This window comes from Eubalaena glacialis, chromosome 3 (assembly GCF_028564815.1).
Source record: "Eubalaena glacialis isolate mEubGla1 chromosome 3, mEubGla1.1.hap2.+ XY, whole genome shotgun sequence".
NCBI classification, from domain to species: domain Eukaryota; kingdom Metazoa; phylum Chordata; class Mammalia; order Artiodactyla; family Balaenidae; genus Eubalaena; species Eubalaena glacialis.
In genome coordinates this window covers 145,373,322-145,391,631 of record NC_083718.1, presented here as the reverse complement: position 1 = coordinate 145,391,631, position 18,310 = coordinate 145,373,322, and the positions used below count along the sequence as shown (strand labels likewise).

Sequence of the window (18,310 nt, the reverse complement as noted above, 5' to 3'; positions counted from 1 at the left end):
TCAAATAAACAACCTAAACTTACACCTAAAGCAATTAGAGAAGAAGAACAAAAAAAACCCAAAGTTAGCAGAAGGAAAGAAATCATAAAGGTCAGATCAGAAATAAATGAAAAAGAAAGGAAGGAAACAGTAGCAAAGATCAATAAAACTAAAAGCTTGTTCTTTGAGACGATAAACAAAATTGATAAACCATTAGCCAGACTCATCAAGAAAAAAAGGGAGAAGACTCAAATCAATAGAATTAGAAATGAAAAAGAAGAAATAACAACTGACACTGCAGAAATACAAAGGATCTTGAGAGATTACTACAAGCAACTATATGCCAATAAAATGGGCAACTTGGAAGAAATGGACAAATTCTTAGAAAAGCACAACCTTCTGAGACTGAACCAGGAAGAAATAGAAAATATAAACAGACCAATCACAAGCACTGAGATTGAGACTATGATTAAAAATCTTCCAACAAACAAAAGCCCAGGATCAGATGGTTTCACAGGTTAATTCTATCAAACATTTTGAGAAGAGCTAACACCTATCCTTCTCAAACTCTTCCAAAATATACCAGATGGAGGAACACTCCCAAACTCATTCTATGAAGCCACCATCACCCTGATACCAAAACCAGACAAAGATGTCACAAAGAAAGAAAACTACAGGCCAATATCACTGATGAACATAGATGCAAAAATCCTCAACAAAATACTAGCAAACAGAATCCAACAGCACGTTAAAAGGATCATACACCATGATCTAGTGGGGTTTATCCCAGGAATGCAAGGATTCTTCAATATACACAAATCAATCAACGTGATACACCATATTAACAAATTGAAGGAGAAAAACCATATGATCGTCTCAATAGATGCAGAAAAAGCTTTCGACAAAATTCAACACCCATTTATGATAAAAAAACCCTCCAGAAAGTAGCCATAGAGGGAACTTACCTCAACATAATAAAGGCCATATGTGACAAACCCACAGCCAACATCGTTCTCAATGGTGAAAAACTGAAAGCATTTCCTCTAAGATCAGGAACAAGACAAGGTTGTCCACTCTCACCACTATTATTTAACATAGTTTTGGAAGTTTTAGCCACAGCAATCAGAGAAGAAAAAGAAATAAAAGGAATCCAAATTGGAAAAGAAGAAGTAAAGCTGTCACTGTTTGCAGATGACATGATACTATATATAGAGAACCCTAAAGATGCTACCAGAAAACTACTAAGCTAATCAATGAATTTGGTAATGTAGCAGGATACAAAATTAATGCACAGAAATCTCTTGCATTCCTATACACCAATGATGAAAAATCTGAAAGAGAAATTAAGGAAACACTCCTATTTACCATTGCAACAAACAGAATAAAATACCTAGGAATAAATCTACCTAAGGAGACAAAAGACCTGTATGCAGAAAACTATAAGACACTGATGAAAGAAATTAAAGTTGATACAAACAGATGGAGAGATATACCATGTTCCTGGATTGGAAGAATCAACATTGTGAAAATGACTATACTACCCAATGCAATCTACAGATTCAATGCAATCCCTATCAAACTACCAATGGCATTTTTCACAGAACTAGAACAAAAAATTGCACAATTTGTATGGAAACACAAAAGACCCCGAATAGCCAAAGCAATCTTGAGAATGAAAAAAGGAGCTGGAGGAATCAGGCTCTGGGACTTCAGACTATACTACAAAGTTACAGTTATTAAGACAGTATGGTACTGGCACAGAAACAGAAATATAGATCAATGGAACAGGATAGAAACCCCAGAGATAAACCCACACACGTATGGTCACCTTATTTTTGATAAAGTAGGCAAGAATATACAATGGAGAAAAGACAGCCTCTTCAATAAGTGGTGCTGGGAAAACTGGACAGCTACATGTAAAAGAATGAAATTAGAACACTCCCTAACACCATATACAAAAATAAACTCAAAACGGATTAAAGACCTAAGTGTCAGGCCAGACACTATAAAACTCTTAGAGGAAAACATAGGCAGAACACTCTATGACATAAATCACGGCAAGATCCTTTTTGACCCACCTCCTAGAGAAATGAAAATAAAACCAAAAATAAACAAATGGGACCTAATGAAACTTAAAATCTTTTGCACAGCAAAGGAAAACATAAACAAGATGAAAAGACAGCCCTCAGAATGGGAGAAAATATTTGCAAATGAAGCAACTGACAAAGGATTAATCTCCAAAATTAACAAGCAGTTCATGTAGCTCAATATCAAAAAAACAAACAACCCAATCCAAAAATGGGCAGAAGACATAAATAGACATTTCTCCAAAGAAGATATGCAGATTGCCAACAAACACATGAAAGGATGCTCAACATCACTAATCATTAGAGAAATGCAAATCAAAACTACAATGAGGTATCACCTCACACAACTCAGAATGACCATCATCAAAAAATCTACAAACAGTAAATGCTGGAGAGGGTGTGGCGAAAAGGGAACCCTCTTGCATTGTTGGTGGGAATGTAAATTGATACAGCCACTATGGAGAACAGTATGGAGCCTCCTTAAAAAACTAAAAATAGCATTACCATATGACCCAGCAATCCCACTACTGGGCATATACCCTGAGAAAACCATAATTCAAAAAGAGTCATGTACCACAATGTTCATTGCAGCTCTATTTACAATAGCCAGGACATGGACGCAACCTAAGTGTCCATCGACAGATGAATGGGTAAAGAAGATGTGGCACATATATACAATGGGATATTACTCAGCCATAGAAAGAAACGAAATTGAGTTATTTGTAGTGAGGTGGATGGACCTAGAGTCTGTCATACAGAGTGAAGTAAATCAGAAAGAGAAAAACAAATACCATATGCTAACACATATATACAGAATCTAAAGAAAAATTTTTAAAAAAATGGTTCTGAAGAACCTAGGGGCAGGACAGGAATAAAGACGCAGAGGTAGAGAATGGACTTGAGGACACTGGGAGGGGGAAGGGTAAGCTGGAATGAAGTGAGAGAGTAGCATGGACATATATATACACTACCAAATGTAAAATAGATAGCTAGTGGGAAGCATCTGCATAGCACAGGGAGATCAGCTCGGTGCTTTGTGACCACCTAGAGGGGTGGGGTAGGGAGGATGGGAGGGAGACGCAAGAGGGAGGAGATATGGAGATATATGTATATGTATAGCTGATTCACTTTTTTATAAAGTAGAAACTAACACACCATTGTAAAGTAATTATACTCCAATAAAGTTGTTAAAATATATATATATATATGCACCAAATTATTCTTCTAAAATTTGAAAATTCTGAAATGCATTCAGTCTCAGGGAGTTGTGGATATGTATAACCATCCCCTTGTTGTTGGATATTTATTTTCAGCTTTTTGTTATTATAAAATTGCTGCAGGGAACATGTCTCATATGTGAAACTTTGTTTGTATCACTGTTCATTTCCTTAAAATAAATTCCTTGACATGGAATTGGGAAGTCAACGAAAATAAACATTTCTAATGTTCTTGGTGGATATTGTCAACTTGTTTTCCAGAAAATTATACCAGTTAACACCTCCCTCACCAGCTCTGAGTAATACCAGTTTTATTAATTTCATAGAAGAAGGATTTTAACCCATTTTGCTTTGAACACATTGGATAACTGGTGATGTTAGATCTATTTTTAAAAGTTGTTTATTATCATTTCTAGTTTCTCTTCCAGAATTGTCTATTCATGACCTTTGTCTGAAGACAGGCCATCTTTTAAGATCGTTCTGCGTATGTGCTGCACCAAGGCCAAGGGGTGCGGTAGCCAAAATCAAGTCTGACTCCAATCATTTTCTCTTTACAAAGGTACCTACCTACCTGTGCACTTGGCAAGCCTGTACCATAAAACTGGGTCCAAATAAATGGGGTGCCTTTTTCTAATTTATCTGCCCAGAGGGGGTGTACCCTTTCTAATTTGCACAAAGTTACCTAGCTGAGGCCTTGATTAGATCATTGTTTTTCTAATCAATTTGTCTCAGTTCTCTATAAACCAAAGCTATCAACTTTCTGTATATTCTATTGTGCTGACTGTGTTTTCCTTGCTTATTGTTTTGTATTAGTTCTACTCACAAATTATTTAAAAGTGTTCCACATTGCTTTTCCTTAAAAAACCTTCTTGGAGTTCTAAGTAGCTTTCTTTTTCTTCCTGTTGCTCCTGAATATTATTTTGAGTGGTGAGATATGGGTAGAAGCATATGAAATTTACCACCTTGGGCAGTTAATCCCAGATGTCAAAGGGACATATTTGGCCCCGTTTAAACTCCCAGGCCAGAGCTAGCCCTTCCGTGAGATCTTCATCCATCTCATCTGTCCAACCATTGAATCAGCATTAATTATTGGGCACCTGCTATGTCCCATGAACTGTGCAGAGATGACTGAAAGGAAACAGTTCTTCCCCTTGGTGGAGCTTGCATTGGACACTGTGTATATTCAAGTTTAACACACTGATTAATAAGAGCTAACATTTTTGAGTGCCCCCTGTGTGCCAGGCACTAGTCTAAGTGCTTCACACGTACTAATGTAGTTACTTCTCTCACCAACCCTGGGAGGAGGTGGTACATTATTGTTCCCATTTTACAAGTGAGGAAGCTGAGACATGAGGAGTTGAAGTAACTTGATCCAAGATCATATGCTGACAAGGAGCTTTGCCAGAAGCTGCTCCCAGGCAATCTCATCCCCCTGTTTTCCCCCAACACGCTCACAGATTAATCTCTTGAACTGTCTACTCCAACCCTCTCCTTTTCCCCAGGTGCTTGTCCCCAAAGAGCAGGCAGCTGCCGGACAAAAACTGTAAGTGGCAGACACTCAGGTCTCTCTTGATCTGGACCTTTGCTCCCACCAACGCTCCCCTCCCCCATCTGTTCAGTAGCCCCCGCCTTCTGACTTGGTCTTATCTCCTGGCACCAGACTGGGCTGGTCCTTTTGTCTCCATCCCTGGTTTTGACCCTTCGTGGTTCCCTTACCAGCTCATCCTCCTCTTTCCTGTCCTGAAGTGCTGAAGCCATCGGAGGCCTGGAGCTAGCTCTCTCCCCTTTTCAGTCTGTCACTTTCCCCTAGGCACTTACATCCCTGTTCATGGCTTTTTGTACTACCTACGTACAGGTGCCTCCCAAAACCTATATGCCAGTGCCTCCCAAATTCCCATCTGCAGCCCATAATATGCCAGACATCTACATCCAACTCCTGGCTGAATTCAACATGTCCAAAACAATACTCATCATTTCGCTCCCACCAAACACATTCTCATTCCTGTGTTCTCTGTCTTGTGTAATGGTACCACCAACCAATCATGAAAGCCAGAAACCAGGGAGATGTTCTTGACACCTCCCATTTCCTCACCACCCCCATGTAGAATCCAGTCCCAAGTCCTATTGATTTTAAATCCTGGATGTCCCTCCAATACACTCAGTCCTCTCCATCACCATCACTATCCTCTACACATGCTCTCAGTCTAAACTACCTTTCTCTCTCACCTGAGATTCTCTTCTGGTCTTCTACTGTTTCCTTGCACTTTTTCAGTCTATTCTTCATACTCCAGCCAAAGTGATCTTTTAAAATTGGATTATGTCACTCCCTGTATAAATATATGTGTATGTGTGTGTATGTTCAATGATTTTACTGTACTCTTGAATGGGGTTGGGGTAAGGTGGTGTCGGTAATGGGGAGGGAGCCCCTTTTTCTTCACACAAATGTTCCCATGAGCCCGTTTGCCAAGGCTTGCACTACAGGGTTAAGTCCAGCTAGACAGTATGCCTTTTTCTGGTTGTCTGCACAAAGGGTGTGCCCTATGCTAATTTGCATAAATATTAGCTTGAAAGGCCTTCCATAGTTGGTCCTCAGCGCACTTCTCCAGCCTCAAGTAGCACTACCCTTCTCCTTGCTATCCACATTCCAGCATACTGGCCTAATCTGAGGTCCTCAGATAAGCCACACTCCCTCTGCTTCAGGACCTTTGCACATGCTGTTCTCCTTTACTAAAATGCTTCTCTTCCTTCATAAATAACATCTATTCATACCTTGAATCTCAGATCAAGCATCAATTCCTTAAGGATGTGACTGCCCCTATGGAGTAGAACTTCCATATACGCTCTTCGTCTTCAGAGCACTTATCTCATTTTTCACTTGTGCCCTTACCTTTATGATTATGTGCTTAATGACCGTCTCTGCCTCTGGCCTTTCAGTTCGACAAAGGCAGGGACTCTACCAGTCGGACGGTTGGTTGTAAGCAACAAAAACTGACTCTGGCCAAACTCAAGCATAAAAGGAATTTTTTGGAGGGTTTGGGGTAAATTCACAGAATCAATGGGAAGACTGGAGAACAAGATTCAGGAAATGGTCAGGAAATTATGTTGGCTGGGCAGTAGGAACATGGCCCAGGGCAAGCAATGGGACAGTCTGATTGGGATGGCCCACTGGTGCTACTGTCACTGGACAGTTGACACCCGTGGAGCAGTTGTATGGTTGGCAAAGCTAACGCTGCTGTGACTAATTTATCAAGTGGCCATACGGCTTCATGTCCTCTAGATCAATGTCCCAGACAGGAGAGCTCAACTGGCTGAGCCAGGTCACATGCCCATATTCCATCAGCCAGGAGCATCTAGCCTCTCACCAAGACTCACATCATGGGTGTGATTCCTCATTAAGAAGGTTGTGGGGATGCCAGGTAAGCTATAAACAAACAAACAAACACCAGAGAGACCATGTCTATTCAATGTGTCATATATTCCTAGAACTAGTACAATATCTGGTAAAAAATGAGACAAAAAATATTTGAAGGAATGAGTGAATGATAAAACCTCAGCAGCCTGAAGGACACAGGTTGTCCAGTTTGGGATGGCTTCAGGGTAACCACCCACAGTCATTCAGGACCTCTTCATTCCAAGTATTCCCAGTACTGGTCAAACTGGCCTTTTGGTCATACTTACCTTAGTTCCACTGAGGTGAGATTAGAAGACAAGAGTGCTATGAACCAGAGTGAGTGGATATTATTAGATCCATGATACAAGGTAAATGTGAGGACCAGGGAGGTAAACTACCAGATTCAAGGCCACACAGCTAAAAAGAGAGAACCTAGACATCAAGCTTCATCTGCTGACCTATTGAATTGACACCTTCTATATCAAGTTGTGTTTTCATAGCATGTGATAATGTTACAGAAAATATTAAGATGTTAAGGAAAAACACGAACAAACTTTTTGGCCAACCCAATATTTGGGTGGTCAGAATATTTCCGCCAACAGTACCAACGAACCAGGGAATTGAGAGTAGCGGGACCAGCAAAGAGGTTGAGTCACATCCAGTGTGGGAGCCATGAGGACATAAGTTCTCTAAAGGGTTAAACTGATCTAGTCAAGGGACTCTTGCCCCTGTCTTTCCAAGGAGACGCGATGTTGGTTAGCTGAGTGTTCAGACTGTCGCTCTGGGACATTTCTCTCTCCCTCCTTACCTTTCTTGGTTTGGCCTCCTGGTACAGCATGGAGCTGAGAATTTCCACTGAAATGGAGGGTGTCTAGCTTGCTGTGGAGCCAGGGACACAGCTCTCCTGTGTTCAGTGTAATCCCCTAACACTGAATGAACCTAGGCCTCCGTACTCATCCCCACCCTCTGAACAATTCCTTCCTAGAATTCATCATAAAAAGCAATAATGAAACCTCTGATGGTATTTAGCAATGACAGAGAATGGTTCCAGGAAAGAAATTACAACTGGAAGACATCTACCAGGATTCGCTATTGATTGCAGAAGAAATCTGTTAAGTTCCCAAGTGGTCCTTAGAGGGATTCCCTCTCGGTCCCTAAGAATAAGCTTCCCAACTTGTATCATCACTATTTGGCATGGAACATGGTTCTTTACCCTGTAGTGTTGTAGAGCATAGTGATAAAGCACAAACTCCGAGGAGGGTAGCCCTGGATCTAAATTCTAGCTGTATTCCTTGCCAGCTATGTGATTTCTGGCAAGTCGTTTATTAATGCCTTGGTTTCCTCAGCAGTAAAACAGGAAAAACAGAACATACCTTACGTTCATGGGGTTATTGTGAAATGGATGAGATAATCAGGGTAAAGCTTGTAGGACAATGTCTGGCACATTATCTGTGCTCAATAAATGATAGCCATTGGTATTGTTTCAATTTAACACACATTTCCTGAGTGCCTACTCAGTGCTAGGCATGACCCTGTGTGAGATACAGGAATAATTCTCCCAAGAGTTCATTTTCTTCCTTGCAAAGGCTTTTTTCAAAAAGGGATAGAGCAGAGGGCCATGGGGGAAAGAACTCTTTTGTCATTAAATACAAAAATGCACTCTGCCCTGCAATTTTACAGAAGTAGTACAGTATAGTGGTTAAGAGCAGAGATCTGGGGGGCTATTCTCTGTGGGGTAGACAGAATAATGCCCTCCCCTGTCAAGGTGCCCACAACTTAATCCCCAGGATTTATGGATATGTAACATTACATGGCAAAAGGGACTTTGCAGACATGATTAATGTTAGAGACCTTGAGGGAGGATAATCTTATCCTGGATTATGTGAGTGACCCAACCTAATCACGTGAGTCCTCACAAGTGAGAACTTTTCCCAGCTGGGCCAGAAAGAGGTGGGACAATGGAGAGAGTTCAATGTGAAGACTCTACTTGCCATTGCTGGTTTTGAAGATGAAGAAAGGGGGCCATGAGCTAAGAAATGTGGACTGCCTCTACAAACTGGGGAAAGCACTCAGTTTACAGCCAGTGAGAAAGGTCCCATAACTGAAAAGGAACTGAATTCTGCCAATCACCTGAACGAGCAGGAAACAAAATTGCCCTAGCATCCCCAGAAAGGAATGCAGCGTGCAGATATCTTGATTTTAGCCCAGTGAGACCTGTGTCAGGGTTCTGACCTAGAGAAATGTAAGATAATAAGTGTGTATTGTTTAAGCCACTAGATTTGTAGTAATTTGTTGTAACAGAAACTAATATACTCTGGCTTACAAATTTACAAAGTCTAGGAGGCAGTATAGCACATTGGTTAAGAAGCTGGATTTAAGGGCCAATTTGTCTGGGTTCTAAACCCAGATATACCACTTATTAGATGTGTGACCATAGGCAAGTAATTGAACTTTCAGTGTCTTAGTTTTTTTGTCTGTTACAGGAATAATAATATAGACACCAATACTTGTTTTGGTAAAAGATTATATTAAAATAAAAAAAAAGACTCTTATTATAAAATAAAAGACTGAGACCCAGCAATGATATAATTTGAAAACAAAGACATTTATTTCTTTCTCATATCAGAGTCAAAGGTGAGTATCTTGCTTGGCTTTGGCGGCTATTTTATACAAACCAGGTGGACCGTGGCTTCACCTTTGTAAACAGGTAGCTTCAAAGGTTGCTCTCGTCCCCCTAATAGCAGACACCTAGGGACAGAGACGTCCCCTTAAGGAACTGGACTAGAATTGCTGTTTGCATTGCATTGAAGAGAGTCCAACCATGACTAGTTATTTACTTCCCTTGGGTCTTGAGGGTCTTGCTGTCATTCTAACAAGGGTGATCATTTACTAAATACGTACTCAATCTTTTCTTATGTCTAATCTTTAAAACCAAGCGTATTAGATAAGACTCACCTATTTTACAAATAAGAAAACAGAGGTCTGAAAAGCCGATAACTTCAAAGCCCACAGTTTTTACACTTAACCAAAGTATCTCTCCCATTTAAGAGATATTAAGAAGCTAAAGAATCACCACTACAATTTAAGAACAGAAATGATCGAGTGAAAATAAACAGGAGACCAACTAGAGAGACAAGTGGAACAGACATTAGACAAGACAAAAGCCAGGGTACTGGAGTTGTAGGGTAGCTCTGCCACTATCTGCCAGACTTGGGTAAATCTATTCTCCTCTCTGGGCCTCAGTTTCTTCATCCGTAGAATGGAGTCTTGGACTAAATGATCCTCTTTCCAGCTCTGACATTCTGTGATTCTATTTGAAAAACAGTGAAGCCAAAACTATGTAAGCAGGGAGAAATTACATGATTTAAAGAATTGCTCCAGGAATTCCCTGGCAGTCCAGTGGTTAGGACGTGGTGATCTCACTGCCGAGGGCCTGGGTTCAATCCCTGGTCGGGGAACTAAGATCCCATAAGCTGCAAGGTGTGGCCAAAAAAAAAACAAAAAAACAATTGCTCCAATTAAGGAAATAGCAAGAGTGGAGAAAGCCCCGGGTGACCGAAACAAGGAAATCTGATGAGCCTCCCACAGGGCTCAGAAGACAAGCTGTGACATGCTAGGTGAGTCACACCTGCTCTTTTCATTCCTTCCAAGGGCAGCCCCAGGCCTGTGCCCAAAACAGTAAATATTAATTTGGGGGCGGGGCTGGAAATCTGGAGGTGGAGACTAAACCCCTGCAGATAGCCGGTTCTGGATAATATAATCCTGTGATTGGCAGAGGCCTGAGTTTCAGAACAGAGCATGAGGGGCTCTTCCTTGGAAGAAGTGAATAAGAAATGTGTCTCAACCTGTCTTGTATCTGGGGTAGCAACCTGATCTAGAAAGCCGAAACAAAGGTTCTAATCTCTGGCTTTGGCACATGGAGGATGTGTGATCATGAGTTACTCAGCCTATTTGGACCTCAGTTTTCTGACATGTGAAATGGATATAATCTATAGGAGAGGAAAAAGTTTAAGATATATTGAACTCTAAGTGCCCAGATCATTCTAGGCACTCCCATCAATTACCTTCATTTAATTTTTTTGTAATAGACAGAGATTTGTAGTTTTCAACAGATGAGGAAACTGGGGAGAGTTAAGTGACTTATTGCCCAGTAGAGCAGGATTTGAACTCAGGTTTGTCAACACTTGGGTTATTACCAGTAAACCAACGCCTCAGAGGTGATACATGTGATAGTGCTTTTAGAACCATGAAGTGCAATAAAGTGCAAGGACTCATAGTCCAGAATTAATGCAGAAATTTAGAAATTATCCAGAAGTGACATTCTGATGAAGGAATGGGCTTTCTCAGGACTTTTTTCCTTTGTTCAGCTGCCCACTCAATCCTTAATCTGTTTATTTTCTGGGCAGTCAAGTGATAGTTTGTTTTTTGTTTTTTTGTTTTGGCCACGTCCTAGTTCCCTGACCAGGGATCGAACCCATGACCCCTGCACTGGAAGCATGGAGTCTTAACCACTGGACTGCCAGAGAAGTGCCAAGTGATAGTTTTTTGAAGTGACTCTTGAAACAATGGCAGTGTGATGTAGTGAAAAGAATACTGGACGAGGGATCAAGAGACTGTCTAGTTTCAGCTGTGTCACAGAAACATTAATCTGGAGAAGTCACTAACCCTTTCATCTGTAAGATGAGAGGCTAGGTTAGAGGTGATTGCCAGGGTCCCTTTAGCTAAGGAATTTCAGTGACCAGTGACCTGGGGGGGTGGGGGAAGGGGGTTGCCTGAGAGTGGTTTCACTCTGTTAAGTTTCCCATTCTAACCTCAGGCACTTAAGCTGTCCTTTCCACTTTGGGGAAGCCAACCCACATCAGCCTTCTCCCCTTGTTAAGCCCCATTTTAGCCTGAGAGGATGTTTGGAGCCTGATGGGCATTTCTCCCTAGCAGGAATGCTTACAGACTTAGAGACTCTGGCGATCATAAGGTATCACTCCACCAGCACACACCAGCCGCGGCCCCAAGCTGCCAAGGCAGCAGCTGAGAGCTCCCTCGCCCCAATTCGTACTGGTGCTTCATTCTTGAGTGGTCGGCATAGACCACAGAGTGGAAGTGGGAGGAGAAACGTGAGATGGATTCCAGGGAAGAAACTGATATCCTGGATCTAGCTATTTGGGGTTGGATATACGAACAACCCTGTCCTTTGTGCACGCCCATTGTTGCAGCAATTTCCCAGGAATTGCAGTAATTTGTTTACCTGTAGGCTACCCCACAGTGACCTTCTAACACACCCCGCTTCACATAAATGAGTGCAAACAAGGAGATAAATGTGAAGGAGACAAGATTTTTTGCAGCTAAAATGAAGTAAAAGTTTTTAAAGCACATTACTAGTAGAATCTTAGGAAAACAGACGGTGTGCATACGCACACACAGCCAGAGCATAAGCCCTCTACAGACTGGCTATGACTATGCAAGAAAGTCATTTAACTCAGAGCCGCAATATTTTGGGATTAAGTCAATTGCCAAGGACTAAATGTGAATAGCACAGCTACTTCCAAGTATGGCAGGGATTCAAAGGAGATACAGCTCCTGAAACAAAGGTAGAGTTTTCCTTCTCCAGGGGAGAATTCTCATTTAGAGATAACCTAAGGTTGGTCCCCTTTCCCAACAACAGCAGCTAGTTCTAGCTTCCTCCCTCAGACCCACCCTCCTGCAGGGGGTTTTCAAACAATCTTATTTAGAAAGACCTGTGTTTACACTTGCCAGTTCAGGGATCTCAGAAACACCAGAGTGGCTATAGGAAATGACCCATCCTGCTAAAACGTGTTAGAATTTGAAATAAGAAATCTGAGTAGTGGGAAATTAGAGGAGACCAAAGTGATATAAATCTGGAGCAAGTTTTCACAAACTCCATCTTTTGGTTTGTGCCTTTTTCGTATTTTATTACATTCTTTTTCTTTTTCTTTTAAAAATCACAACAGCATTATCAAAGACAACCTATATACAAACATTTTACAAAAGAAACATTACTAGTATCAGCTGTAATAAGGGCAAGTTGAAGAACAGATGCTGAGTTTCTGGGCCAAAGTCTGCCGGCGAACAAAGACATCTAAAACGTGTTCAGGCAGCTGAAACAGGCTTCTTTCCCGATGACAAGCATGTGTGGTCGGTAATATCAGTACAAACGATGGTAAATGAGGATACTACACGGGCCCAAGTAGCGAACTCCTCATCAGGAAAGCCACAATACAAGTGGAGCTAATCAAATAACTTAAACCCAAGACAGTAAAAGCGCTGTTTCCCATCTAAACGCATTTAGCCTTCAGCGTTGATTTTGCGTCACATGTAAACGATGCTGGGTTGTCATACAAACACTTGACCCTTATACATAACCTTATGCCAAACTTCCCTTAACTCTTCGAGTCAGGGTTCTGGTTGGACCGAAAGGGGAGTAATTTTAGAAATGCTTCCTTCGGGACAAAAGTCAGAAAGAAGTGACCCCGAGAACAAGATCTATTAAATTTGGTGGCGGCGGGGGGCGGCAGTAATTTGGGGGGAGAAAGGCCTCCTTGGGACCAAGAATCAAGGAGCGTGACTCACTTGGGTCTGGGACCTTGCTGAAATCCGATACCCCACCCCACCCCAGCCCCGTCGGTACCTACAAGCTCGGTTCCTTTTTCATCTCCCCCAGTTCCTTGAGCTCCACCTTCTTGTACTTCCCCGACTTCCTCCGGTTGGTGATCACCAGGACGGCCACGCCGGCGACCAGAGCCACCACGACCACCACGATGACGGCGATGAGGCCGCTGGTGAGGCGCTTCATGGAGAACTGGGGGGACTTCTCATCCAGGTAGTAGATGAGCGTCCGCTCCAGCAGCAGGGGCTCTCCGCGCACGCGCACGTCGAGGCCGCGGTGGCCGCGGAACAGCGAGTCGCCCTTGACGTCCCTCTCGAAGTAGTAGGCGGCGTCGGCGATGTCCACCTCGCCGGCGACCTTCTGCGACGTGTTCTGCAGCAGCTCGATCTGGATGGTGGGGTGCTCGTAGTGCACGGCCGCCACGAACTTGGGGTGCAGCAGGTAACGCTCCCAGAAGAGCCGCCGCAGCTCGGCATCCAGGGCCGAGTGGTTGAAGGCGCGGACGTCCGGGCGGCGGCGCAGTTCGATGAGGATGTGGTGCGTGCGCACCAGCTCGTCGCAGCGCAGGCTCAGGTCGCCCTTGTCCGTGCGGCGCACGCCCACCGAATTCACGCACCAGCACACGGACGTCTGGTTGCACTGGCGCGCCTCGAAGCGGCCCTGCTGGTCGCAGTCCGGGTTGTACAGGCCGTCGTTGTCCACGAGCGCGTGCTCGCTCGGCTGCACCAGCGCGCGGCCGCTCTTCGGGGCGCTCATGCGCGCCTTGAGCAGCAGACACTTGGACGTGAGCGTGGAGCAGTTGACCTCCATGCCCGAGCCGAGCACGCGGCACTGGCAGCGGCCGTCCGGGCCGCTCCGTTCGCACACGGTCATCTTGTTGGTGGGGCACGTGCAGTTGTTCTGCGCGGCCGCGTGGCCGATCACCGCCGCCAGCAGCAGGAGCGGCGGCAGCAGCGACGGCCACGGCAGCGCGAGGCCCGGACTCCGGGCCATGGTGGGGCGGAGGAGCGCGGGCTGCCGAGGGCTGGGGACTGCGCTGGGCTCCGGCTCCGCCCTCTGAGAAGGTCTCCAGGCGTCTGCCGCCCGCCGCTCCCTCCCGCTCTTATACTCCACCGGACCTGCCCGGCTGGTTCGGCCGGCGACTCACCCGCTGGTATTTGGGTGACACATCCCGCCGCCCCCCATCCCCGTCTCAGTCCCACGGAAGGCCCAGCCCGCCCTGCGCAGCCCGCGGTAGCATCAGGGGAGTGGAGGCTGTCCCGTCTTCTCTGGACCGAAAGCCCGGAAAAGGAAAACCGATACTCAACTGAGGGCTGCGAGGACCCGCCCCCGGCCCACCCGGCCCCACCTGCCGAGCGACCCGCCCTAGGCGCGGCCTCCAGCCGAGGACCTTGGGCGTCCCGGCCGCTCTCCGGGGCTGGAATTCTCAGAAGTTGTACTGAGAAGTATGGCGTGGGATTGTCACTCTTTTGTCCCCCTCCCCCGCTTTTCTCTCTCCCTTTCCCAGCCCTTGTCCCTGCTTTAAGTTCTTTCACTTCCTCGCTTCTTTCCCCACGTCCCGTAATAGCACACATTTATATAGTTTACAGTTTACAAACATTATCTCATCCTCACGTCAGGTCCTGACAGGTATGCAGTCTCTATCAGACGCATTTTAAAGGTGGTGTAGTTGAGACTTTAAAGTCGCCCAGCCATCAGTTTCCTCAGATTCCTCGGAGGTGCCGTTGGGACTCTGCCTGGCTCTTCCGAGACCTTAAACAAATGCTTATGGAAACGGAGTGGTGCAAAATCTGAAGAAAGGTTAGGGAGCAGTTCTGTTACCATATCACGGGTAAAACCCAGGTGTCCTGGTGGCCAATGTATTAGAAGTTCTGTTAAACACTTTTTTCCCCTCTCCTTCACACACGCAAACCCGGAATATTTATGCATGTACTCAGTATAGAGAGATGAAAAGGAACAAATTCTTTCAAAGAATCAGCAAGACTGTAAGGAGTTCTTTGTACAATTTGATTCTAAAAGAGCAAAGCATTGCTTTCTTTCACTATATCCCATGTAAGTAGCTGAACCACTGCAAATAATGAAAGGCTAGAGCCCGTGGGAAATTGCTTGACTGCCTCTGTGTGGCTACTTCCATGGGATGGAGGAGTTGCCATCTCTTTTTCTGTCTCATCGAGAAAGTCCAGGGTTTCAAAGCTGTGGTAAAATTAACAATAAATAGCAAGCTATAATTATTCCCGGCTCCTCAGGTGAAAGCACATTTTACATGCTCAGCATTTAAAGAACACCAGCAGTGGTTCAAGGGTGTTGTTTAACAGATGAAAGCCAGCCAGGCCTCTACCCCATTAATTTTCTAGCAATTCCTGAGGCAGGTAGGTGGATATATATCATTCTGCCTTTACAGGCAGAGAAAGCAGAGACATGTGGCGGGCAATTTCTTACCCACAAGCACCAGGCCTTGTGGGAACCCTCCTCTGCTGTCTACCCACACTGTCTCTGTTCAGGTTCTTGAACCAGGAGCCTAGTCAGTTTTCCCCTCTCCAACACACAGTCCACCCTGAATGAGAGGCCTTCTAAATCACAAATCTGTGCCCATCTCCTCTCTGCTGAGAACCTTTCAGGCACAGAGTCGGAGGGGCCCTTGGCTCTTAGGATAAAATTCATACTTGTTAAGTTAGCACACAAGATCGTATGTGATCTTGGGCACACTTCTTTTTTTTTTTTTTTTTTAAAGATTGGGAGCGTTTTATTTATTTATTTATTTATTTATGGCTGCGTTGGGTCTTTGTTGCTGTGCATGGGCTTTTCTCTAGTTGCGGTGAGTGGAGTCTACTCTTCATTGCGGTGTGAGGGCTTCTCATTGCGGTGGCTTCTCTTGTTGCAGAGCACGGGCTCTAGGCGCCCAGGCTTCGGTAGTTGCGGCACGCGGGCTCAGTAGTTGTGGCTCACGGGCTCTAGAGCGCAGGCTCAGTAGTTGCGGCGCGCGGGCTTAGTTGCTCTGCGGCGTGTGGGATCTTCCCGGACCAGGGCTCGAACCCGTGTCCCCTGCATTGGCAGGCGGATTCTCAACCACTGCGCCACCAGGGAAGTCCCGGGAATACTTCTTAAGTTACATTACTTAACTGCTCTGTGCCTTAGTTTCCTACCCTCATCTGTAAATAAAATGGGATAATAAAAGTACCTACCTAACAAGGTAGGTGTTAGAATCAATGTAAATGAACCTAAATAAACCGCTTAGAACAATATCTGCACTTGGTAAGCGTAGATAGGTGTTAACTGTTGTTGTGATCACCACCATCATCACCATCTTTATCTAGCTTCATCTTGCCTCTGCAGTCTTTGTCATGTTTTCAAACCTTTATAAAGTCATCTACCTGGACTCTCCCCTTCTTCACCTATTTAGTGCATAATTTTGTGCTTTTTACTCAGCTCTTGGGTCACCTCCAGGAAGCCTTCCCTGATTGGTCCTCCTATTGCACTCAGGGCAATGCCACTTCTCTGTGCTTTCCTAATTCCTATAACACCAGAATGACAACACCAACTTTTCTGGGCTTCTGACCTCCCCTCTAACATGGAGATAATAGTAATTCTCTATTTCATAAGTCATTCTGAGAATCAAATGTAAATAGATGAGATGGTAGATGCCAAATCTTTGTAAACTGTAAGACACTGTAAAAATAATATGTTGCCTTTTTAGTTTTTAAATATCTATCCTATCTTCTCACTCTTCCAGCTACTGACTAGGTAGCCACAATCCTCTATAACTGAGAGCCACCTGCTTGATATTCCAATGGGTCCCAGGCTGGCAAAAGGAAAGCTGATGGGGAAGGGGTCTCAGAGCTGAGGAACGTCTACTTAGCTAGGACAGCCCCAGTGCCTGGGCCTTACTTGGGCTTGTGCTCTGCAGTCTCCAAACCTCTGGATTTTCTAGCCATGTTACGCGTTGGGAAGAAGGGGATAAAAGGAACCCATCCTCAATATCTTCTGTGGAAGATGGAGAGAAGCAAAGATGACCTCCCCTACCCCCCACACACACTTTCTTAAATTTTGTGGTTCTAGCAGACTTTCTCCAACAGGCACACAAATACCGAGATGAGTTTATTAAGAGCAGCCCCAGCTCTGATTCTCCCTTCTCCCTTTGTCAGTTTCCTGCCTAGATCTGCAAAATATCACGTGTTTTTGTGAGGTTTTTAAAAAATTTTTAAATATTTAACAAACTCAGGCTTCTCAACTGTATATCAAGGGCAGGAACCACATCTGAGCACTGTAGCCCCAGCACCAGCATATATTAGGCATTCCGTAATATTTACTGGCTTAATTAACATTGAGTTGTGCCCAAAGTGTTGTAGTATCAATACACGCTCCTAGGAATGTTCAAGTTGACCATTTCAATAGTTCCCTTCTAGTGCAATTCTCATCACCTACCCCAGCCACGAACCTCTATCCCCACCATAACCCACCTTTCAAACACCCAGTTTCAAGGAAGACTGGGTAATGATACATGAGTGTCATTTTTGCTCTTATGCATGATCCTAGATTTTATTAGCTGTAGGGAGGAAGGATGTAGTCTGATGAAGGTTAGAGCAGACAGGGATTCTGGAGGCAAGCAGTGTAGTATGGCTGAAAGAAAATGAGCTTTGGATCTAGTGATACTTTGCCTCAAATTGTGGTTTTATATCACTTCACTGCCTGTGTGTTACTTCATCTTCCTGAGTCTCAATTTCCTTAATTATAAAATGGGGATAATAAGGCCTACATTTCCCCAACATCTGTGAAAAGGATGATTTCTCACCTTGTTCTTAAGAACATGCTTTTCTCCCATTGAGCTTCATACTTCATCTATTCTTGTGCTCTGTTTTCTAAACTGGTGTTGATTATCTGATTTTCCTTGGTATCAGACCAATACCAACACATCAGTTTTATATTTAAGGAGGTGATTCACGGAAACAAAATGCAAAAATAAAAGTGCATTTGATTAATAAAAATAAAATACCATCCATAATTATTTTAATGATTC

General features: G+C 44.0%; 1 protein-coding gene across 1 annotated transcript; it reads right to left on the bottom strand.

The window, feature by feature from the left end:
• Nucleotides 1–13,317: 13,317 nt before the first annotated feature.
• Nucleotides 13,318–14,354, bottom strand: TACSTD2 (tumor associated calcium signal transducer 2). The gene has a single exon (XM_061186522.1). The coding sequence runs from the start codon at nt 14,287–14,289 to the stop codon at nt 13,318–13,320; it is 972 nt and encodes a 323-aa protein (XP_061042505.1). The 5' UTR covers nt 14,290–14,354.
• Nucleotides 14,355–18,310: the final 3,956 nt, after the last annotated feature.

Excerpts from the sequence above, each read along its gene's own strand:
- TACSTD2 (XM_061186522.1), bottom strand. The coding sequence starts at position 14,289 with ATGGCCCGGAGTCCGGGCCTCGCGCTGCCGTGGCCGTCGCTGCTGCCG.